Source organism: Crinia signifera, chromosome 2 (assembly GCF_055691185.1).
Source record: "Crinia signifera chromosome 2, ASM5569118v1, whole genome shotgun sequence".
NCBI lineage: Eukaryota > Metazoa > Chordata > Amphibia > Anura > Myobatrachidae > Crinia > Crinia signifera.
This window is the reverse complement of record NC_139218.1, coordinates 61,777,837-61,804,031: the sequence shown is the minus strand read 5'-3', so window position 1 is coordinate 61,804,031 and position 26,195 is coordinate 61,777,837. Positions and strand designations below refer to the sequence as shown.

Here is a 26,195-nt window from a genome sequence, read left to right as displayed (position 1 = left end):
TGAACTCAACGGACGAATGTCCTAATTCAACCTTACTAACTATGTAACGAAGGCCTAGGTGGAGGTTGAACTAGTTCCACCTCCCCAATACAGATGGTGGAACTCAGTTCCAAACCCTCCCTCTCCCCACACACACACACACACACACACACACTTTAACCCTTGGGGGAAAACTCTTCAAGTTCAAGGAGAAGATTGCCCTACATAGATCCAGCATTCGAGCTGCCCTTGACAGGAGAGAGTCTGATCAACCAGTTGCTAGACACTTCAATCATAATCTCTCTATTATCCGGTACAGGATCATAGATTGGATTCCGCTTCAAACTAAAGCCCTTTGGATCTACCAACTAAAAACTGTTCAGCCCTTTGGACTTAATGAGAAAGTATCTTTTGACTGTTTTCTTTTAAGTTTTCCATCTTTAGCCTAAATTTATTGATGTTTAATTTAGCCTCCTTAGCTTCATTTTTCTAGCTCTTCCCTAGCGTCTTATATGATTGCCCTTCTACTATGTTTATTAAGTGCGTATACACTGAGGGCCCACAAAATGGCCACCTCTATAACAGTCATAGTTCAAATGTATATGGCTGGCCCTCAGGCTTACCTGATCTCTAATTTATTCTACTTTAGGCCACCCATTAGTATATTTTTATATTTTTTATACCCTTTAGTGGTACTTCATTGTGGTTTCGCCTATGGTAATTCTATAATATAGTGTGCCTTATAGCCCCTGGTTGGTATCCTCATTCTTGGTCAACATATGACCAATTTTTCTAAACCCTCCATGAATGCCATTTGTTTGTCTGTATAGGCAGACCCAACCTCCTATTCAGGGTTTAAAGTGGTCATGCAGAGGTGGGGGAATTCATTTCTCTATGCCCCCTAATTACCCCCATCCCCTCCTTCCATTAGACAGAGACAGGGTCAGTGGTAGGGTTTTTGCCACCCCCCTGCAAACTAGAATGCTTTTCTGTGAGAATTACTGTGCAGGGCCAATGTGGAGGTTAAAATGTTGCACCTCACCATTAGAGGTGGTGGAACTCAGTTTTTGTTATTGTTTTTCTGTACACTGTATTGGGGACACTGTGTTGCATAATGTGGCATAACATTAATTAAGCCACTAATATGGTTCAGAAAATTAACTAGGGCACTAGGGTATAACATTAACACCTGCTGTGGAGAGGTGTCTCCCTAGAAGCAATGGGACAGGGGCCCCTTCAAAATGCTGAAACTTCAGATACAGGTGACTGTACTAGCCTTATTCTATAGGAAATACACTAGATCTTATTTCAGTCTAATAATAATAATAATAATAATACTGGGTTAAAGACTATAATAAGAAAAAAAAACCAGTTATTATTAGAAACATTAATTTAGACTAGGGTGTAACCGTTATACCCCTTTTAGACATACTACCCGGGATTTTGGCCAGGTTTACCCAGGATTTTCACCCCAGCTCACTCCCGGGATTTTAGTAACATACCCCCTTTCACACCACACCTCAGATCCGGGAAAAACCCGGGTACACCCCTTTCACACATAAGCAAGGCTTTTCGAGCATTTCAGTGTTTCATCATTAAAATGAGACACTTTGCTGGCTCACAAGAATGACGTCATACAAAGGTGGGGGCTGACTACAAAATTGCCTGTGGGGAGTTCCCACAATACATTGCTGTCATGGCTGCTGAGAACATGTGGAACACCATCCTAATGCTGGAGAGTTATATTTGCATACACTATGGCATCCTTCACAGTGCCTGTGATTTGAAATTTGATCTCCTCTTCTCCACGCACATGTAATAGCTCCCTGACCTCCTCTTCCTTCCAATGATGTGCCATGCCACCTGACATCCCACAGGACTTTGCACTCTGTTGCTGCAAAGGGAGCAACATGAAGCCACTGCCTCTGCAAGCGCCTCCGCACATGTGCCTGAGGTTTCTTCTGCAGCTGATGACCTCATCAGAAGATGCCTCAGCAGCAGAAAAAAGCCAAATCACATGTTTAAAACTGAAAAACCCAGGTAATACCATTCAGACATAAGCCGGGTATTGTACCCGGGAGTAAAATACCATGAAAAACCCTGAAAAAAACCCTGGTCAATTGTAGTGAAATCCCGGGTATGCCCTTTCAGAAATACGCTAATCCTGGGTTTGGGCGCGTTCTTGTGAAAAAAAAAATGTCTAAAAGGGGGTAAAACTGGTCTTCTTGCAGGGCTTAACCCTTTGAGTGCCAACGCTGCTGTGAGAGATGTGCAAAATATCTGCTAAAAATTACAGCCTTGCTCACAGCGACTGTTTTTGGGCGCGATATTTAACTACACTTCAATTAATTGACTTCAGATCATGTGCCAGCAATAACTAAAGTGAATCGTATTCCACGACTACGGCCCTGCCATTTTCTAGCAACAGGGTCCTCAAAATCAGTAATAGCACATGGTAGAGGATACAGTTTAATCTTTCAGAGATATTTTCACATTTCTGCTCAGTAAGATTTTTTTTTTTATTTTTGACCGCACAAGTCTCAGTCCAGTTTTCTTATTTGTCATATTGTTGATCGACTCAGTACATAAAGACCTTGAGTGAATCCCCTTTACACAGCTAGGGGGTAAATTTGCTAAAGCTGCTAAAGATAAAAAGAGGTGATGTTGCCCTTAGCAAGCAATCTAATTCAGTCTGTGATTTTCTAGGATGCAATAGAGAAATGATAAACAGAACATCACTGGTTGCTATGGGCAACATCACCTCATATAACTTTTAGACGCTTGAGTAAATGTACCTCCTGGAGCATACTTTGCCTACTTTAAGTGCATACCTCCCAACTGTCACGATTACAGCGGGACAGTCCCGATTTTCGGGTCCTGTCCCGCTGTCCCACCCGCGGCAGGCATTGTCCCGCTGCGGGGGGTGGCAGTTGGGAGACCCCCCAATCTAGTAGAATAGACGCTGTGTGCATGCGCACAGCATCTATTCTCGTATGAAAATGAAGTTGCGGCTAATTAGCATAAGCCGTGCCCTCATTTGCATACGCCCCGCCCCCTTTTTGGACGCTTCGCCGCGCGAGTGTCCCTATTTCATCAGGACAGAAGTTGGGAGGTATGTAAGTGTCTCCTCTCCAGGAGAAGCCCAGAGAGGAGACTTTATGAGAGATTTTCCAGAGGTGGGGCTTGTTGCCATTATGCCCCACCCCATTTAGGTTAGTACTAAATTACGCGATTTGGGTCATTTTAACCTCTCCCCAAAGAGCCGTGAATGCTGGTATTTGACCGGCAGAGGGAGGCCAGAAGGGGGACACAATTTTTGGGCTTCCCTTCCATAGGTAAGTATGCTCTAGAGCAGTGGTCTCCAACCTTTTTTGGGGCGTGAGCTACTCGCGGCAAAATAAGCCACCCGAAGAGCTACTAAAATAAAAAAAAGAAAGAAATCTGCCTAATGACCAAATAATGCCCTTTACACATTATGCCACACACTGTAATGCCCCTGACACATTATGCCACATAACACAATGCCCCAGACACGATATGCCACACACTGCAATGTCCAATATGCCGAATACATACCTCCCAACGCTGGAGGCAGAGGATAAGGGACATCTGCACATGCCGAAGGCCACGTCCCCAGCCTCTCTGAACAGATGCTGTGCCATATATACACATGCCACCAGCAGTGGCAGTTACACAATGCCACCAATACCCGCACTAATGCCATAAACACAATGCCCCCCAGCAGTGCCAGATAAACAATGGCTGCCTAATTTTGGTGCCATTGTAAATAAATACTCTGGCGGTACTGTGTGTGCGTGCCATAGGCACGCGCCAAAAAATAGGTGTAGCCACATGCCATGTGGCCAATGAAAGTGGGGGTGTGATACACATATGCCCCCAATAGTGCAGTGCCAGATTTACATATATGCCCCCAATTGTGCCAGGTATGCCCCCAATAGTGCCAGATACACACATGCCTCCAATATAGTGCCAGGTATGCCACAATAGCGCAGGTATGCCCCCAATAGTACCCGGTATGCCCCCCAATAGTGCCAGGTGTGCTTCCAATAGCGGCAGATACACATATGCCCCCAATATGGTGCCAGGTATGCCCCCAATAGTGGCAGATACACAAGCCCCCAAAAGTGCCAGGTATGCCCCCCAATAGTGCCAGGTGTGTTCCCAATAGTGGCAGATACACATATGCCCCCAATACAGTGCCAGTTATGCCCCCAATAGTGCCAGGTACAGGTATGCCCCCAATAGTGCCAGGTACAGGTATGCCCCCAATAGTGCCAGGTACAGGTATGCCCCCAATAGTGCCAGGTACAGGTATGCCCCCAATAGTGCCAGGTACAGGTATGCCCCCAATAGTGGCAGATACACATATGCCCCCAAAAGTGCCAGGTATGCCCCCAATAGTGCCACAATACCAGCAATACATATGCCCCAGTGCCAGAAACACATTTGCCCCAATGAATTTCCGAGCAGCAGAACAACTCACCATTGTTGTTCCTGCTGCTGCCGGGGAGAGGAGGTAGTGAATGAGGCCCTGGGAGCTGCCCCGCGGTCCAGTGAAGCAGCGCCGACAACGGAATGCAGCACCAGCATGTGTCCTACGTCTACGCAGAAGGCGCGCCGCGGCCAGTGATCTCACGCAGTAAGAAGGTGGTCACTTTCTTGCGGCGGTGACCTCCTGCCGCCAAGCAACAACCGCTGCACGTCGGAAGGGGAGCAGCAGGAGGTTACTTTCTCATTGACCTCCTGCCGTCAGGCGAGCTACCCGTCGCTCGCGAGCGACGGGTTGGCGATCCCTGCTCTAGAGCAATGGTTCCCAACCCTGGTCCTCAAATACCCCCAACAGTGCACGTTTTGCAGGTCTCCACACAGAATCACAAGTGACATAATTAGCTCCACCTGTGGATCTTTTCAAATGTGCCTGAATAATGAGTGCACCTGCTGGGTGACCTGGAAAATATGCACTGTTGGGGGTACTTGAGGACCAGGGTTGGGAACCACTGCTCTAGAGTCATGCCTACTATAAATGAGACACTGTAGCCTGGAAGCACAGTTACAGAAGTTCAATAAGAAATCACATTTGCTAACCTAATGAGACATAATGTGCAATGTCAGACAGCAAAATCCTTAAACAGATCATATATTCATGTAGATCAGATTATAGTTTAGTATTTTTCGCGTTCTTTTAAATAATGACAGCAGGTCAGCAAAGGCAAGGCTGGCATATGGTTTTTCAATTCACAAGTTATTCTGCTCTGGCTGGGATCACCTCTCTTCCACATGATTATAAAGCAATGCTTGTACCTAATCACCTAATCTCTGTAATAGGCATATGTGCGTTTCTGCCTAGTAACCATCCTAATGGGGGAAGTTCCTGTCCTCAGATAATATTTGCACTAGAATATTGTCTGGATAAAGCCAGCTGCTTCTTGGAAACAATTAACAGCTCTGCACAAGCCAATCTGTTCTTTTAAAGGGCGACTAACCAAACAGCACATTGTGTAACCGATAATTCACTGAAACCACTCATTCCGTCCCAGATACGTTCTCTCTTTTAAGTTGGACGTTGTTATTTTATAGCTGCAAAGCCTATGTACCAACACCCACTCTGGCTGTCTTTACTTAGATGTGGTCCCTCTCATGTGGTCATGTGCAGGGACTCTTATGAATACTGCAATTATACCAGATTTCATATAAAACGCAGTTATGCGCAATCTTTGGCCTTAAAGAGACTGCTAACGTTTACGAACAATGGGCCTGACTTTAAGATAGGCACGCAGATTTACGATTACAGGGAATCTACGGCTGCGTAAAGGCCCGTGGGTTCTTGACCACACCTCTCCTTTGTCAGTGCCTGATTGACAGACAGCAGTGTTGAGAGGGTAGGGGGAGGCCTGCATTCCGATAAATGTGTGTGTGTGTGTGTGTGTGGGGGGGGGGGGTTGTTGCCCCAATTTCAGGGAGAGGAGAACCAGGGGTCTGCACCATTGGATGCATGGCATCAGTGGCGTAAGTTTGTCCCAGTTGCCCGGAAGCAAGATAAATATAAGTGCCCCCCCACATATACGCACCAACCTTATATAAATACGTATGCATGTGTGTGTATATGTTTAGAATAAAGAGAATGTGAGGTATCTATGGTCCTGCTAGGAGGCGGATTCAGCCACAGAAGTGATATGGATGGCTTTCCATTATTTGTTTCAAACTCACAGGGGAGGAGAGGTGCCCCCTTGGGACCAGGAGCTTAGCGGCAGATGACTCAATTGCCTCCCAGAGTTAAGCCTCTGCATGGCACCAACTCCTAAGCACAGACCAGCTCATGCTCCATTTGCACCGTGTGGAATTCTCCACACTGCGCATCACCTGACCGCTGAGCTCATATCAGCGAGCTCCACCACACTGCCTGGAGCCACGGACAATCAGCTGGGCTCCAACAAAGCCAGAGGGGAGATGCATACTGCTAAGTCGCAGGGAGAGACGCGACAGCATTACCCCACAAGTGTACGAGGAAGCGATTTTGCAGAAAGTGAGGTACCATCTTCCACCAGGAGCCTTGTAGGCCAGGTGATATAAAAATGAACCCTCAATTTTAACATCTTATTGTGTAAAGTATCTGATATGAACTTACACCATTAACTTTACCATTGGCCAGACACAAAGAGCTACTGTATGCAAAGCCATTCTTGAACTTTTATATGCTGCAGTAAATCAAACACATGCCTCCTAATGTTTAAGCTTTACCCATATTAAATTGGTTATTGTATAATTGTTAGATAAGAATATATGCAATTATTGGATTGCTATTTTTTTTAAATGTACCAAGGTGGCCACCTTCTTAACCACAAAACAATATTATTTAAAAATAAACAATACAAATATATTTTATTATTTTTATGATTATTTCTGCCATATGTGCAACTCAATATAGTGCAACACTTCCTTTTCTTTATTCTTGTGCCAAATTTTAGAGTTGACGTCTTGTGTAACAACAGGCTCTAAGCGTCTTTAGGTGTGGACACAGACACATGTTGGTGTTAGCTGCTGCTTAGAAATACTTTCATTTAAACAATTAATTACCCCCATTAGAATAAATTAGCGCCGGTTCAGTGAGTTTGTTTCTAAACTGAAGCTTACTCAGCTGGCCGTCTGCATGGAACCAATGGTTGCAATGTTGGATCCCAGCTTGTGACATTGGTTGCAGTGCTGGGATAGCAACAACATGCCGGAGGAGTCAGGAAATATAGATTTCTGGCCATCCCTGAACCAGGCCCAGTATGCCTTGATAATTCCAGAAACACGTTTATCTGATGTAATAAGTTCAATAACATGGCAAATTATTCATAGGTGCAAATACATAAATGTTACAGTCCCTTACTCCTATACTGACATACACTATTTGACCATTCCTTGCTGACTCCTTGCTGTGGGTTACATGGACTATACAGAATTTCTCTGCCGGGGGCAGTGCTGTGTCTCTAGAGCACTACTCTAGATCCTACTGCGCATGCGTAAATCTCTGGAAAAATGGTGTGGCGGCCATTTTTTCAGGTAAATTTTGTATTGCTGCTGCCGGGAGCATTGCGGAGTCTGAGCTCTACACAAGCACACATCATAATTAAAAAAGTTGGGAGGTATGTTTTGTGAAGTATACAAGCTTTATTAAAACATTTTTTATTATATAAACAGAAGTGTCTTATTTGTCTTATCTGCTGACATCATTGGTACTGCATTAGGTTTTAGATTTGGTTTAAACCCTTGAATTCTTTTGACAATTGTTATTATAATCATCATCATCATCAATAACCTCTATTTATACGACACCACAAGGGATAGGTGGTGCCCAATTACAGAGCACACAGACGAATAAGCAAAATAGGAAAAAGTAAGAGAAGGAAAAGCACATGAAGAGTGAAGAGGGGCCTGCACATGAGAGCTTACATACCAAAGGGGAGGGGCAGACACAGTAATGTAAGCTCCGCACTGTGCATACTTGAGGAATTTTACCCATCTAGAGCAGCAGTTCCCAATCTGGGGTACTTGTACTCTGCAGGCCGGTTCGGACTACTTGAAAATAATATTGGTAATGGCATAAGAAGAAGACTCCCAGTGTTGGAAGAAGTCTTCTATTATCATGAACCAAGCCACTTCACTTCTGATTCCACCTGCAGCATCATCAGCGTCTCCTCGTGCTTTTGCCCAACCAGCACTCCACTAGGAGCTACCCATGCTGCCCTCAGACATCAGCATTCATCTGCCCTGCACTGACAAATGTGGAGGGAGCAGCAGCATTAACCCTTCAGGCATTAGTGGGAACCCCGGAGACTGTACACAGTTGGCGGCCAGACAGAGAGGGACCGATTCCTGACCGCACACTACTCCTCCGCCTTTCCTTAATATAAGGACATGCATATTTCTCACTTCCACTCCACTCATAAGTACAGTACTGTGGGTATATTATATTGAGACGAAGGGGTACTCATAAATGAAAAACCTAGTCAGTATGGGAGAGAAAAAAGGTTGGGAACCACTGATCTATTGAATGGAAGAAGTGCACACCATTTCAAGGCTTCATGCCAAATTGAACAAGACTACATGAATTCATATATATGTATGAGAGGCTCTTCCCTTACCTTGTAAGTTGTGTTCTCTGACTCTGGATTCTCCACTTGCACCACAATATATGCATGCAGAAAGTTTGACGCAATCATATCAGGGACAAAAGGAGTGTTCTCTTCTTGAAACACAATAGCCACAATGTCGTTACCGATGTGTCTTTTTCTCTGCAGCTGGAATGACAGGAATGATTTTGAGACTGCAGCTATAGACATAAGTAATACATTTGTGTGGCACGCATAGGGTCTACATCACAGGCAATGCCGACATTAGTACAAATGCTCACATTTGTACAAATGGTCAATGTTTTCACATTGCAAATGCAACTGTCGCTAAACAGTCATAGAGTGCATCCTTCCCTAGGTTCACCACACACAGCCACAGGTACGATTGAAAAATGCGGTAACCAGAATGTGTTGAAAATGTGTTGGCCATTCTTAGGAGGTGGCAATTCAGATGCATCTAGATGATCCTTCTTACGGGCATTTAATGGGAGTGTTGAAGGTGTGTCACTGAACTGGTAGTGAACTCATACATCCTTGCTCCCAGTACCAGCCCTAACTAAATAGATGCCATAGGAAATATTTTGGTTGGGGCTCACTAGCACCTCCGCTAGTTCAACCTCTGCCCCAGCACCTCTCTCCCAGCACAGCACCTATCACCCAACAGCACTAGATAGCAACACCCCTCACTCTTGGTCACACAATAGTACACACAATTAAAATAACTCCACACAGTAGTGCAACCTTCTTCGTATAGGGGTGATCTACAGACCACCAGGTCAGGAAGAGGAACTAGACAAGAGCCTATTGCAGGACATCAAAAAAATGGCATTAAAAGGAGAGGTGATAATCATGGGAGACTTTAATCTACCTGATGTAAACTGGGAGCTGCCTGTTGCAAGTTCCACCAGAAGTAGGGACATGCTGAATTCCTTGCAAGGAGCATCCCTCCAGCAATTGGTGAGGGAGCCCACTCGTAAGGACGCAATATTAGACTTAATACTTACAAATGGTGACAGAATATCTGACAGAAATGTGGGTGAAAATCTGGGATCCAGTGAGCATCAAGCAGTATGGTTCAAAATAAAGACAGAGACTGACTCATCGCACACAAAAACAAAGGTGTTAGATTTTAGGAAGGCTGATTTTGTAGAGATGGGAAACTCTATAAGGGATTCTTTGGCAGAGTGGAAGAACTTGGAAGGAGTGCAGGATAAGTGGGAAAAATTAAAAAGTGCAATTCTAAAAGCAACAGAACTTTGTGTCAAAAGAGTTAGGAAAAACACAAGAAAAGGAAAGCCATTGTGGTTTGCAAAAGAAGTAGCAAGTATTGTGAAAGCAAAAAAGTTGGCCTTTAAGAAATTTAAGCAGATGCAGAAGAATGAGGACAAAGAGGTGTATCTTGTTAGACAGAAGGATGCTAAGAAGGTAATCAGATGTGCAAAAGCACAGGCTGAAGAGAAAATGGCCCAGTCAGTGGGTAAAGGGGGGAAAACTTTTTTTTAGGTATATAAGTGAAAGGAGAAAAACAAAAAGTGGAATAATTAAACTGAAGACAGAGAGTGGAAGTTTTCTTGAGGGGGACAATGTAATTGCAGATAATATTAATAATTGCAAGTTGCAAGTATAGTCAGAACACTGAGGTATAGACAAGTACATTTACAGAGGAGAAAGTCCTCACAGAACTCTCAAAACTGAAAGTGGATAAATCAATGGGGCCAGATGGGATACATCCAAGGATACTAAAAGAGCTTAAAGGGGAGCTGGTAAAACCAATAACAGAATTATTCAACCAGTCACTAGCTACTGGAGTAATCCCAGAGGACTGGAAAACAGCGAATGTAGTCCCACTGCACAAAAGTGGAAGCAAGGAAGAGGTAAGCAACTATCGACCAGTGAGCCTTACATCAGTAGTAGGGAAATTGATGGAAACACTCTTAAAACAAAGAGTTGTAGAATATCTCAAAACCAGCAATTTACAGGATCCAAAACAGCATGGGTTTACTGGGGGAAGATCATGTCAAACAAATCTTATTGACTTTTTTGACTGGGTGACTAAAGTAATAGATTAAGGTGGGGCTGTAGATGTAGCTTATCTAGACTTTAGTAAAGCTTTTGACACTGTCCCACATTGCAGACTGTTAAATAAACTTGAAAGCTTGGGATTGGATTCTAAGATAGTTGAATGGATAAGAGCGTGGTTGCAGGACAGAAAACAGAGAGTTGTAGTAAACGGAGTACAGTCAAAGGAGGGAAAGGTTACAAGTGGAGTACTCCAGGGATCTGTACTTGGACCAGTGCTTTTTAATATCTTTATTGGTGATATTGCAAATGGAATTGAGGGTAAAATGTGCCTTTTTGCAGATGACACAAAGGTATGCAACAGGGTAGACACACCAGGAGGGGTAAAACAAATGATTGAGGATTTAGGTAGATTAGAGAAATGGTCAAGAGAATGGCAACTACAGTTTAATGCCAAGAAATGCAAAATCATGCACTTGGGTCTCAGAAATCCAAAGACTCAATATAGTATAAATGGCACTAAAATGGAAACTACTGAGGAAGAGAGGCTTCTAGGTATCACTATTTCAGGGGACTTAAAATGTAACAAAGCAATGAAGAAGGCAAGTCAGATGCTTGGTTGCATAGGGAGAGGTATCAGCAGTAGAAAGAAAGAAGTAATAATGCCACTGTATAGGTCATTGGTACGACCTCACCTAGAGTATTGTGTTCAGTTCTGGAGGCCATATCTCCAGAAGAATATAAATACATTAGAGACTGTACAAAGAAGAGCAACTAAAATGGTGCATGGCCTACATCACAAAACGTACCAGGAAAGACTAAAAGATCTTAATATGTATACTTTAGAGCAGAGAAGGGAAAGGGGGGACATGATAGAAACTTTCAAATATATCAAGGGTTTTAACAAGGTACAGGTGGGAGACATTCTTCACAGGAAGAGGAGCAACAGAACATGAGGACATGCACTAAAACTAGAGGAAGGAAGATTCAGGGGAAATGTGAGGAAGAATTACTTCACAGAAAGAGTAGTAGATAAGTGGAATAGCCTACCATCAGAGGTGGTAGACGCAAATACAGTAGTACAATTTAAACATGCTTGGGATAAGCATATTGATATCCTTACAAAAAAAGAAGGATCAAATATGGTTTGAGGTAACATGTTTAAAAAAAGGGGCAGACTAGATGGGCCAAGTGGTTCTTATCTGCCGTCAAATTCTATGTTTCTATGTTTCTAACCTTATTCACAGTCCATCACACAGAAGTGTCCCTTATTCATGTTATGCCACATAGTATTACAGTTTAGCTTAAACACATTATGCCTAATATATTCTATCAAACAGTAGTGCCCTTTATACACGTTACCACCCCCAGTAGTGCACCTTATAGATATAAGAAAATGTAGACAGGCATCTCACGCTGAAAGGTGTATTGAGGGTAGATGCATGAGGACACATCTGTAATAACTCACATTTGAGGCCAAATTCAGATTTCCCTTGTGCTTCACTGATTGCCGGTACATATAACACAATTTATTGAATGATAGAACAATCTCTCCTTTCTTCCTTCATTAATATGTATAGCTGCACATAAAATATTTCATTTACCAGACACCACGGTCAATTAAACAATCTCATATGTCGTCCACTGGAGAGAGCATTTGACAATGTAGAGAAATTGTTCCAATATCATCCAAATGTCTACCCGGCCTAAATTATAAATCTATTCTGCTACTGTATGTGTACTTTGCTAAAGGACTTTGCTCATTAGCCCCAAATTAAGTCAGCTGTTTGTGGCTTGGTTGGTCACAAATTCCTGGGACTTTGGGGTAGATGTCTGAAGCAGTGATAAGTGAGCAGGAGTGAGCCAGAGGAGAAGTGGCCCATGGCAACCAATCAGCCGCTCTGTATAAGTTATATTATGCAAATGCCATGTTTTGTGGGATAAAATGTATTTGTTGCAATGAAAATTATATATTTTTGCAGCATTATTTATTATTTGATTATTACTCTAGCATATTTATAAAGCCACTGAAGCTAATGTAAAAATGGATACATATGCTGCAAAAATTATGGCTATGTGCAATTCAACATGACACATGTCAATCATCAGCTTAAATTCCTGGAGTGTATCTGCTGCTGTGTCCATATCAAACTATATAGAAATTGCATGAACATGCCTTCGACACTAGGTCGACAAACATTAGGCTGACCATGAAGGTCGACATGACTAAAGGTCGACATGCATGAAGGTCAACATGACTTAATGTCGACATGGGTTAGGTTGACAGGGTTATTAGGTCGACCAAGCATTAGGTCAACATGGGGAAGTTCAACGGTCAAAAGGTCAACGTGGAGTTTTTAGTTTTTTTTGTCCCGAATGCCAAAAAGTGCAACGTGTCACCTCGCAGCTCCTTGCAGTCGCCATGCTCCGGGGCACGGTTCTTCGCTACGTTCCACCACGCCCTAGTGGATGGTAGGGCATGAAATACCGCCTGCCGTCACATGTCGGCTCAAACAAAAATGAAAAACCCCATGTTAACCTTTTGACTGTCGACTTTCTCCATGTCAACCTAATGCTTGTGCCGACCTAATGTCCCTGTCGACCCAACCCACATTGACATTCAACCATGTCAACCTAATGCTTGTCATGTACTCATTATGTTCCATATTGATTATCACAGTAGACTCCTAACTGGTCATCCCAGAACCAGACTTTCCCCCATACAATCTATTTTGACTGTAGTGGCTAGAATGTTTTTCTCCTCACCCACTACTCTTCAAGAGGTCTATTTACACAACCATGGAGAGAATTAAAGGGGACGATTAAGACCCTGCAATAAACACGAACCTGCAGAGTGGCATCTGCTCAGCTCCCCGATGATACTGTCCGGTAGCAGCAGGGCTTAAAGTGGTCCTGGAGAGGTGGTGGAACTCCGCTCCCCTAACACTGACCCCCCCCCCATTAGGCAGAGCCGAGAACAGTGCTATGTAATTGTGCCCTCCCACCCATAAAGGGATAATGGTTCCACCATACATGGTAGCACAATCGTATACACATTACACTGCATGTAGTGCCCTTGATTCATATTAAGTCACACAGTAATTCCCCTTATACACATAATGTCCACAGTTGTTCATCTTAACTTTACATTATGTATGCCGTGCCAGAATAAATTATTGTTCAGGGCTGTGGTGGAGGTGGAACTCAGTTCCCCCTACCATTAGAGGTGGTGGAACTCAGTTCCCCCTCACTTTAACCCCTGGGTAGCAGTAAGTGCTAACTTATCAGAAGCATTGATGACTAGATGGGATCCCTACTGGCAGTAAGGCTACTGCATATGTGTGACCTGGTGTGACCAGGAGAAGAACAACTGTATGCCTAAGAGTAAGTTGTTAAGAATCCCTTTTTAAAAGAAGTCCCTTTTTATGAGCGTACATACTGTGTATTGAAATGGAAGAGTTCGTTGGCTTTGATATCTCCAGCGAGACATATTTTAGTGTATATAACACAATGACAAAACGACAAGACTATTATCTATAGGAAACCAAGTCATTCGTTATTTTTATGTAGACCGACGAAATGGTCACGCAGTGCAGATGTAGCCACAAGTGCTTTCTGCAGATTGGGTTGGCGTAATGGAGCAATTTTCTCCATAACGTATTTTGTCTGCTCACAGTATAATGAATGTACAGCAAATGATACATATGAAATGTATACATCAAACGGCATTAACATAGGCTCCTGATGATCTATTCATTGGCGACGTTCTACTCAAAGGATGTTTTCAGGATTTATAACAATGGAAATAGCATTGTGTTTTTTCTTTTAGTCACGAGCACAAATTGTTTAGTGAGAAAGTTTTATTCTATACAGCAGATTTTACCAAACTCTGCCATTACAGGTTTTAAGGATATCCATGCTTGAGCACAGGTGACTTATATGGTCCATAAGTCAATACGCTCTATCTGGACTCAAGCATGGAAACTGGTATAAAGTACAGTATCATTGTTGGGTTAAGTTTATAACACATCTGTTCTTTATTTTAATATTGGTGACATATGGAGTTTTATTGCAGACCTGATAAATAACAGAGTAAAGCAAACCGCCGTTTGCAAATATACAAATAATGACTCACTCGTCAAGATAAAATCAACACGCCAAAAGGAACTCATTTATTGTCAAAGAGCATGGTTCATGAACAGATGTAGCAGCATTGCAGAGCAATCAGGCATGTCGTGATTTTATGTCATCACCTTCATGCCTTATGAGTTTACACCATGTTACCATAATGTAAAGCTGGCCCTACACCTAATGATTAATTGGCCAATCTGGCTGGTTGGAGCGTAAATCTGGTAAAGTAGGAGAACAAATAACATTTGACCAATTTCTCCACACTGCCAGAAAACTGACAAAAACATTCATTCCGACAAATTGATCAAATGGTTCTAACAAATTTGTTTGATCGATCATTTTTGTCTGTTTTTCAGTGTTTAAGAGCAAATCATTTGTCATTTTAACCCATACTGTATATTACCAGATTTTCGCACCAAACAGCCAGATTGGACAATGAGGCCCATATTCAATGCGGCTGGCGAGGACGTTAAGTGACTAGAATCGCCGAAAACAAGCGACCCTCGCCGTTTAACACCAGCACCGGCCCTTGCCCTATTCTACATTCCGGGGGAATCCTCACTGTCAGAGGACAGCGAGGATTCCTCCAAACAGCGAGGTTTACAGGTAGCCCACTGAATTTAACCGCAAGCCGTGCTGTTTTAGCTGCCGCACATGTAGTTTCCACGTCACTGCAAAAATCTAGCGACGGGGAAGCAGTGTGTGCAGGGGGGTCAGTTGAATACTGACCGTGCAAGCTGTGACAGCGAGCAGTCAGAACTGCTCACTGTCACAGCTCGCAAAAAACCTTGAATATACCCCTAAATCTTTAGGTGCATGGGCAATCTAAAGACCCATACACACCACTATTTTTTAAACCATATCTTCAGAAGGGTTTTTCTTTGGGGCTTAACTCTCAATATCTGTTATAAACTTGCTTGTAATACCAGTTCAGGTCCCTTGGGGGATTCTCACTGCTCTATGCAAAAGTCATTCATAGGTAAGTAGGGATGGCCATCATTGCTATTGCCATTCCTATCAATGGTTGCTATCGATGGCAATAGTGCAACCAAATATTGATAGTTGCATACTATGCAATCAATGACCATAAATGGTTTTACCTATCACTGGTCATCCATTTTCTTTGACTTATTGGTCTGTGGGCCAATCAAAACCTGGGGGCATGGCTTCATGGAGTAGGGGGTGGAGCTATGTTCCATGCGTTGGCCCCTTGAGGGAAAAAAAAATCTTACTTTCAGTTAAGCTGTGCCATAGATGGAGAGAAACCATCTGGTTCTCCCCGATCAATGGCAAAACTATTCTACCATAAACCATCAATGATTATTATTATTATTATGAATCATCGATGGTCAATAGCCATCCCTATCATGTAGATGCATACAATGCCAAAGAGCTCTTCCCACTTTTTTAAATGTATGTTAATAGTGGTGCATCAGAAAAGTGCATACTACACCAGTATCTAGTGTAAATTCACACTAATGGCACAGACCTGTGGGCAAACACATATGTGCCCATGCAGATTTGCAGGATAAAGAGGAACTTAGAGCTAATAATTAAAAGTATTTACCTGCTGGGTATCCCCTTCTGTAAATGGTAACTTAGTGGACACATGAAACATGATCTCCTTGTCTCTAAATACAGTGTATATGGACTCTGTCCCAGTCTGACCGTGTGCTACATCCAGTCCTCCTCGAAACCTGATTAATGTGAAGGAAAACTGCATGAGAACACATAATAAATATTTACATTTCAATGGTTTTATGGGGAATTTATTAAAGTAGGAAGATAGATAAAGCAGAGAGAGCTAAAGTACTCATGGGTCTATTTACTAAGCATTGGAGAGAGATAAAGGGGTGTATTCCATCTCCCGCAGCCATCTCCCAACGGGTGAGATGGCTGCGGGGCCCTATTCAATGCTGTCTTCCTCAACAGAAATGAACAGGGGATCTCACAGAAAGTTCCCGACTTCATAAGCAGTCGGGCTTGTTGTGCCGAGAACGGCCGGGAAGAGACGAGCTCCCGGTCGCAGCTCATGGCCACGTCTCCTTCTCGTCCCACTGAAGGCAGGACATTGATTCCGCCTGCTTTTTCGAGCAGACCGAGAATGGGACAGGGTCACGGCTGTCGGGCCAGCTCGACAGCCGTGACCCCAGATCGAATACCCCCCAAAGTGGAGAGAAATACTGTGCAAGCCATTGAGAGGTGGTTACTGTGTTGTATTTACTTACTGATGTCATAAGCGCCATTTGACTAATGTCTGTATCTTTTCCCATAAGAAGATCTGAGCTAGTCCCTTCCAAGGACGTTTAGCTTTGCAGTGCAGGCTGCACATTTGGTAAAGTTATTCCGAGTTTATAAATAAATATAGATTTATTTATCAACTCATATAGATCAATTTAATTCATGTTATTTTACAATAAAAAAAATGTATGATAAGACTTGGTGCTGGTGGATGATGATGATCATACTGTAGCTGCTGTTTCTCCATCATCAAAGTGACAAAGAAAACACAGTGAATGGGCAATCAAAGATCTAAAATCCCTGAGAATGGCAAGATAAGTTTAAAAATCACTTTGAATGAAAATACACTGAAAACAGTTGCATTGATTTAATCAAGGTGATTGTTTTCTAAATATGGAAATTAGTACTTCCTGCTCTCTCCGTGGTACAGTATTTGTAATAATTATAGCTTCCTAACCAACCCTTTGAAATCCTGGAGTAAGACGGTGTCTCCAAGTAAACTCAAGAACTCTTTAAATGCAGCGCTTTCTTCATTGTTTCCAAATAATTCTTCCTCTAACGTCTGCAAAGAAGAAATGTAATCATATTAGTTGAAAAAAACAAATATAGGAATACATGTTTGCCAATAAAACAAATGCAAAACCAGATCCATTCATTTTTTATATGTTATGAGAATGTCTTTATCTGGCCCCCTAACACAATATAATTGTAAAATAAATCCTAAATCCATATCTTTAAGGGTGAAAATGACAGTGAAGATATTCATGGATTTATGAACATACAATACACAACATACTAAGCTTCTATGATGCCGTCATAAAGACATATGGTACTTATTATATCAACTGTTGGACTTTCCAATTTATTTTGACTTGTAGAAATAAGTACAGTAACCAAATATTACCAGTTTAGCAAATCAGCTGGACCTTTCATGAGTTTCATGATCTTTTCCATTCAGGCCAACATATCGGCTGGGTGCACATCGCTCGAGTGTGTATTCATCTTAAAAGTATAAAGGGCCATACACATGGGGCACTATCCACGTCGGCGTGGAGTTGAGAATAGAAAGTGTGGCGAGCCCGAAGCGTGGCGAGCGGACGCGAATACCTTCACAGGTATCCGCGTCCCCTCGCGGGCTTCACAGCTGTGATACGCTCGCCACGCTTCGGGCTCGGTGGCTCGCTGCGCTCGCCACACTTTCTATTCTCAACTCCACGCCGATGTGGATAGTGGGGGTATGAAAAGGTCGTAGGACGCGTACCGCCGCCCCTCCCGGGCTCGCTGCGCTCGCCACGCTTCGGGTTCACGTTGATCGTGGGGTGGCGTTAACAATTGGTGTGGCCATTTCACACTTTAGGGTGCCTATTTGGCCTCTGTGGCCCATTTAACATTGTTTCCTATGGAAAAATCGGGTCAATTGAGGCACTGAACAGGAAAATCGGGTCAATTGAGACATTTAACATTGTTCCCTATGGGAAATCGCGGGCATCGCGTTGGTCGCATCGCACCCGATTTTTTAGTGCATGCAATGCCCGCGATGGCCGCGATGGGCGCCCTTCTAGGTAAAGAGTACCGGTTAAAACATTACTTTTCACAACACTGTTTACAGTATATGCAATATCACAAATATTATTATAGCTAGTGCAGTGATTTATTTATTATTTATTTACAGTTTCTTATATACTGTAGCGCAGCATATTCCGTTGCGCTTTACAATTGGAAACAACAGTGATTAAACAAACTCGGTAGATACAAACCGACATGGAGGTAGGAGGGCCCTGCTCGCAATCTTACAATCTACAGTATAGGGATAATAGGAGGGATACATAAGGATAGAATTCCATAGCATGGCAGTTTCACCAGATTACAAAAAATGGTCCTGATGGGATGCAATTAGATATGGATGCTACTGGAGGTTGTGTGGGAGTTCCTGAATATGATAGGCTAGCCTGAAGAGGTGAGTTTTCAGGGAACGCTTGAAATTATGGGGGCTAGAGGAGAGTCTTAGTGTGCATGGAAGGGCATTCTATATGGTGGGAGCTGCCCAACAAAAATCCTGCAAGTGTAAGTGGGAGCGAGTAATGAGTGTGGATGAGACACGCAGATCTTGTGCAGATGTAGGCGGTGTAGTCAGAGTGATGGCTTTGTATGTACAGTAAGTAGAAGTATTTTATATTGAATGCGGTGATGGCTAACCTTGACACTCCAGCTGTTGTTGAATTACACATCCCAGGATGCCCTGCTACAGTTTTTCTATTTGGCCATGCTAAAACTGATGCAGGGCATGTAGGGATGTATAGTTCAACAACAGTGCCTCTCTCCTGCAGTAACTACACAAGTCTAGTGGACACATAATGCCATTATTATGCTCTGCATACCGTGATCCCTTTGATATTGCTGCATCGGTGCACCCATGTGTTCAGTCAGTGTTACATTCTACATGTGAGTTTGGTGCCGCATCACTTACAGCTGCAGCCATTAGCCATCGAAAGTGTGGGGGGCAGACCGCCAACTTGAATTGTTGTCAGCCACTTAGTATTGGACATTAAATACTACCACTGGATTTATTAAATATTCCTATTCAGAAATAAATTAAGAAATAATTATTCTGGCCTTTCACTGAGGTATAGTATAATATTCATCATAAACAATCACTTTACCTCCTGTCTGGAACACGGCTGCGCTACTGTTCATGAGCTGAGGTCTGTCAGCACATGTGGAAACAGACGCATGTGGATCAGCGCATATGGAAGAAGAGGATCCGTAGGATTCCTCTCCCAAATAAATTTGCTGTATCCCATAGGCTACATTGGATAATGCCATCTGGAGATGGCATTAGCTATCAGGACCAAGACCCAGAATGCTTGGTAAATTCAGCATATTTTGGTTCCCATGTGAGATAATTCTTGCCATCAGACAGACAGACCAAGTATTTGAATAAAGGAGCAAAAAGACGTTGAGCTGTGTATGCCCCCGAGCTGAGCATTCTAGGGAAGGATGTCTGTCACGGCAGCTAGATCGCTCATACACACGTAGCACTGTGTGTATGGGTGATCTGTGCTAACCAGTTTTCTGGTTAGCACAGGCCTGCGATTTGACTAGATCTTGACTACATGTCAGTGTCATACACACAGAGCGATCCGTGCTTAATGTCTAAGTGATCTAGTCAAATCGCTTTGAAACTGTCTAAAATTGCCCCATGTGTATGGCCCTTTATACTTTTAAGATGAATACACACTCGAGCGATGTGCACCCAGCCGATATGTTGGCCTGAATGGAAAAGATCATGAAACTCATGTCGACCTTTTCATGTATCGATCATTGCCCTCTCTAACTTGTGCATGTGTTGACGTTTTGTCAATGTCAACCTACTGTAGTACATGTTGACCATTTGTGAATGTCGACCTTATTGCGGTGACCCATTACCCATCTGTGACCCATCCAGATACCATAAGGGCCAACCACAATTTTGTGTATTTGCTAGGGATGCTGGGAAATTTAAGCTATGAGCGAAGACTAAAGGCCCATACACACTGGGTGACTTTGAGCTGAAAGTCGCTAAAAACAACAGGTTTGAGCGTCTTTCAGCTCAAAGCTGCTCTGTGTGTATGGCCCGGCAATGAGCGCTGAGCGCTGCTGCGCGCTCCTGCAACATCGCTGGGAAAGCTGTTTATCTGCTGGTTATACCAGCAGATGAGCGGCTTTCAGGACGGCTTTGCATAGCGCTCCGCTATGCAACGCCACCCCCCCCCTCCGTCTGCGCCGGGCAGGGGGAAAGCCGTTCAGTGTGTATGCACTGAGTGGCTTTCCCCGCAGCGATGACATTGGTCATCGCTGCCCATACACGCTGGGCATAGTCGCCCAGTGTGAATGGACCTTAACACATTTGGGAATGTCTTTGCTAGAAAAAAAAGATATTTAAGGGGGGGACATATTTTACTATGTTACTGCTGTATGTAGAGTAATAATTGGTGTCCATACACTGTGCAATGTCTTTAGGAAGAGACTCACAGCGACAGTCATTATTACAGTACATACCAGCAACCTGAATGTTCTATATTGCTAATCATCAGTAAAAAAAAATGGCCATCAACCTGCCCCGTACAAATATGCCACTACATATTATAAAACAAGCACATACATGTTACACATATTATTAAGGAAAACTAAGGCAGGAATTACTGTAGACAAGAATTAAACTAACATAATGTACAAAAAAAACTAAAACAAAAAATAATTTTAAGATAAACACCAGAGGCAGAACTCTGGGAGGCAATGGAGTCATCTGCCGCCGGGCTCCTGCTCCCAAAGGGGCACCTCTCTTCCCCTGCACATTTGAATCAGTGAATTGAAAGTCGTCGATAACGGTTAAGTGGCTGACTCCACCTCCTAGCAGAACCATAAATGTTACACTCTAAATTTTAAACATAATATACATAACATGTATTTATTTAAGGTGGTGTATGTGTGTTTGTGTGTGTGTGGGGGGGGGACCAATATTTATCTTGCCTCCGGTCAACTGGGACAAACTTACGCCACTGATAAACACAATGAAAATGGAGCGCTTATTCACCAATGTATATAGGAATCCCTTCTGCCCTCCTCACTGGGCATATCATATTATTTCAACACCAAAACAATTTGCAGCTACACAGCGCTGGCACCACAGAGATGCACAAACTATGAGAAGTTAATTAGGAAGCCTGCCAGAATTTTCTGTGACAAATTAGTGGATTCAATCCTCTCTGCCTTTCATGTGCAGAACCACTTCCCTAATTACAGCATTTCCATTACACACATGGTTTCATAATCAAATGTTTCAATAGAAGAAATCATTTCATTGTTAGTAACTTGGTGACTGCCAGAAAACTGCTTTCTAAACATCAGCTATTGACAATAGAGGACACTGTCAAATGTAGAATTTAGTTTAATCATCAAAATCTACAGTGTTTGTGATATTGTTATAAAGGTACTGAATAATAATGCCTAACTGGCAGTAATAGGATGTGCAGTGTTTATTGGTATTGGCTTTTCTGCTGACTTCTGTCATAAAACAAACCAACAAACAAATCTGTTAACACTTTGAGTGCCAAGTGAGTTTGTCAAAATAGGTGTGAACATTGGCAATTATTCATCGTAATGGCCTGTAGTATTTACCTTCTATAGGAAATATAATCTTTTATTACGCAACAATTTTTATTTGAATTTATACAACAGATGGGAGAGATGCCGGCATTTTTAGAGGATATTTTGCACACCTCTCACAGAGGTGTTGACAATCAAAGGGTTAACAACCGCATACTTACCTATTTTGTAAGCCTCCTCTCTGGGACAAATTTGGAGACTTCAGGGGACGGGAACGAATGGTCTTGTCATTAGGCCCCACCCCGAACATAAGGAAAAACCAGCAATTTGGTCGCTCTGGGATTAGGTCAACCAAAACAGGGTCTTTTAATAATCATTATTATTAAAAGACCCCATTTTGGTTGACTTAATCCCAGAGAGACCAAAATTTATTTACAGACGTGCGCCAAACATCAAAGATAAATTGGTCTCCAGTGCGTTCATAGAAAACCCTTGGAGGCACTATCCGCAATAAAGGATTTTATAGATGCGGAGACTGCATAATGTGCAGAGCGTGCCCCTCAACTTGTAATACGTTTACAGATATTACACTAAATGGAAATAAATTCAGATTTAAACAATTTATAACCTGAAACTCTAGTTATGTCATCTATGTTCTCCGTTGTTCCTGCAACAAATTATGGGGCAGATGTATTAAGCCTGGAGAAGAGATAAACTGGAGATAAAGTGGAAGGAGATAACGCACCAGCCAATCAACTCCCAACTGTCATATTTCAAACACAGCTGATTGGCTGGTGCGTTATCTCCTTTCACTTTATCTCCAGTTTATCTCTTCTCCAGGCTTAATACATCTGCCCCTTTATGTGGGTAAGACCACGAGGAACCTGAAAGTGAGACTTGCAGAGCATACTAGAAATATTAAAAAGGGATTCATAGATCACCCATTATCCCTACACTTCAAAGAGGTCCACAATAGTTCTTGCGATGCCCTCACAGGATTTTGGGTATTAGAGTGGATAAAGACTAATTGGAGACATAGAAATAGAGATGTGCAATTAGCAAAGACAGAAATGAGATGGATATACAATCTCAATTCTCTGACTCCAAATGGTCTCAACCATGAATTCGAACTGAAGTGGTTCTTAAATTGACTCATTTGCATTTTTGTAATTTTTTGTAATTTTTTATGCCTCTTAATGGGGATTAGGGGAAAAAAACTTTTTTGTTACCCTATTCAATCTCATGTATATTGTGGAAACATTGTTTTTATTCATTCAAAAATTTTTATGTATGTATTTAAGACAGTCCATTGTATAAATGTGGGTACGTAGGGGTCAAATTCCGGATTTTTTCTGAATAGCTAAAATAACCAGTATTAATTGCGAAAGAGTCCAAATAGTACGAAAAGATAGCATTCAATTGTAAAATACATATTTTGGTATAAAGGAGCGATACACATATAAGAAATATGCAGCCCAATCAGATCCCTGTTAAAGCATGCTACCAAACATCATGGGATTGGCAGACGGCGCTACAACCCTGTATGTGTTCCATAAGGCGCCACTTCCATGTATTCCATACATGGAGAGCTCAGGACCCTGTTCCCATATACGCGTCACATGATGTCACTTCCGTGCGTTCCACACACAGGAAGTGGACGCTCGGACACGGCACTCTATCTATTTGGCCTAATACAGAACGTGGTAATTTCAAAATACCACAGGGACATAGCGGATAGGCAGTACATACCTGAAAATTATAGAAATCAGGACCAGAAGGTGCATAAATTTCGAGTGCACAATAAACTCGGAAACTGACCCAGATGACCCGGAAACAATAACCCATGTGGGTATAAAGCTAGCTTACGGACCAGTCACTCTGTAGCCTTGATAAAGACAGCAGTTTCAGTGGCGTAACTACTAAAAGGCAGCCCCAGCAGCCGCTTGGGGGAGCAAGCAGCAGTGGGGTCTGTGTGGGCGCTGTCACCTGCTCAACACACTGACATGCTGCTGCCTGCCTCTGCCCACTGACTAAGCACTGGAGGCGAGTCAGCCACAGTGTGGGTGCGGCCATGGCAGAGATGACAAATCCCCCCACTGATTCAATTTACTGTACACAGAGCCAGCTATTGGCTACTGTGTAGAGGGTGGGCAGGTGGTTGCTAGGGCAGCCTGGGATGCGTCGGAGTCAAGGGAAGAAGCAGTGTATGCTGGTCTCTCTTCCACTCACACACTGGGGAAACACGCTGGAGAGGACCTTGGGGGGGGGGGGGGGGCACAAACTTTTTGGCAGGGGGGGAGCAAAATTTATAGTTACGTCACTGAGCAGTTTGCTGTTGAAACGCATTGGCAGAGGAGTGACTGTTCTTATTCTAACCTGGGTTGTGGCATTTCCCACTCCCAGACACCACCCAGGTATTTAATCTTTTACTTGTTTTTATTAAATTCGTTTTTTTACATTAAATGTTATTGTATGACCCTAAGACGGTTTCCATTTTATTTACTGCAAAAACACCACTCCCCATCCTGAGAGCAGTGTTTGGGCCAATACTGGTGATCACCTAAAAAGATACCATGATATGCTTATAACACTTCAATGGGCTGTAAATACGGTACGCAATATTGTTAGAAAGGGATTCTACACAGATGGTGTCATCCCCTAAAGAAACCTTTATGAACACGGTGGTGCTATTCTTCTTGTGAGTTTTGGTACGCCCTTAAAGGTTCCCATCATACCCCTAATGAAGAAGTGTATTTAATCCATATTACAAAAAAAATCTATCTTTTTTTGCATTCCACACAGCACTCATCCATGAGTATACATGGAAATGAAAACCTGATTTGACGGGATTTAAAGAAACCGTTATGAGCGTATAAAGTTTTCTTTCTAGTGAGTACGGTACGCAGTTCATCTTCCAACCCCCATACCCAACACAGCGGGTGATTCCCTAAAGAAACCTTTATACACGGGATCTCACAAGATTTCTTGTGAGTTCGGTACGCTTTTAGTTACCACCCCTTTCACCTTAATCACCCATTGATTATTAAGTTTCTGACACATTGTTTTCAATTTTATTTTTATGACACATGAACACCACACCGATTGGTTTATCTACACATATGATTTGGTGTCAAGCGACTTTATCGTTGTTTCTTGCATACAGTAAAATACTGCTATTCAATGCCTTAAAATTATTAAAAGGTGGAACCTACAATCCATTTTTGATGACAAAGTTTGGCAAGCACTGGTGACTATATTTGTACTGCTTACACAATAATACGTATCTGTGTCAGCGGATAGAGTAGATTTTTGCTGGGACTGAGAATAAAGAAATGGACTAATACCATATGTCATCTAATAAGTAGTGGCAAACACACTCTTCCCATCAGTGTTTGTATATCAGTTTATAGCACTAGCCGTCTACTGTATGTTAGAAGTCATTTGTTGCAAATAATTGTTCTGTAGGCAGATTCTCCTTTTATATTGCTCTTTGGGTTTTATCTCCTGCATGCCCGCCTTTGTCAAATATTAAAAATGTACTTACCATAAGAAGATCTGAAAAATATCCATAAAGCAATGATATATACAGTATATTTGTTATTATTACACTGTTTTAAGCAATGTGAAGCTTCACTATTGATCTTATTACTATAATGATGAGCAAGCGTGTACACAAAGGGGTGTATTTAATGCTTTCTGCTCCCTGTGACAGCGAGCTGTGCTGCCTGCTCGCTGTCACAGCTTGTAGGGTCAGTATTCAACTGCACGCTATGTTTTTGGAGCAACGGTGAATTGGCGTAAGCAGCCGTTAAAACAGTGAGGCTTGTGGCTAAATGCAGGGGGCTCCCTGCATTAGCTGTGAGCCTCGTTGTTTGGGGGAATCCCCGCTGTCTTCTGACCGTCACGGGGTTAAACGGCGAGGATCGCTTGTTTTCGGCGATCCCTTGCAGTAGCGCACGCAGGGGGGGTTTCTGAGTACCCAGAAACCCCCACAGGAATCTAAGGGCCTTAGACTGAAAGCTGAGGGTCCCGTCTTTCCATGGGTACAAGAATTTTGAAAATCGGCCCAGGAGAACCGGAGATATCTGACTTCAAAGCAGTGGT

At 42.8% G+C, this 26,195-nt stretch overlaps 1 protein-coding gene across 7 annotated transcripts in view; it reads right to left on the bottom strand.

Moving 5' to 3' along the window:
* Positions 1–26,195, bottom strand: part of RAP1GAP2 (RAP1 GTPase activating protein 2) — a 701,910-nt gene that overhangs the window by 43,347 nt on the left and 632,368 nt on the right. For all 7 annotated transcript variants that reach the window (XM_083172239.1, XM_083172240.1, XM_083172238.1 and 4 more), the window contains 3 exons: positions 17,468–17,568; positions 16,333–16,462; positions 8,628–8,783 (listed from right to left, as the gene is read on the bottom strand). In XM_083172239.1, coding sequence (XP_083028365.1) covers positions 8,628–8,783; positions 16,333–16,462; positions 17,468–17,568 — 387 coding nt within the window. The remainder of the gene's footprint in view (positions 1–8,627; positions 8,784–16,332; positions 16,463–17,467; positions 17,569–26,195) is intronic.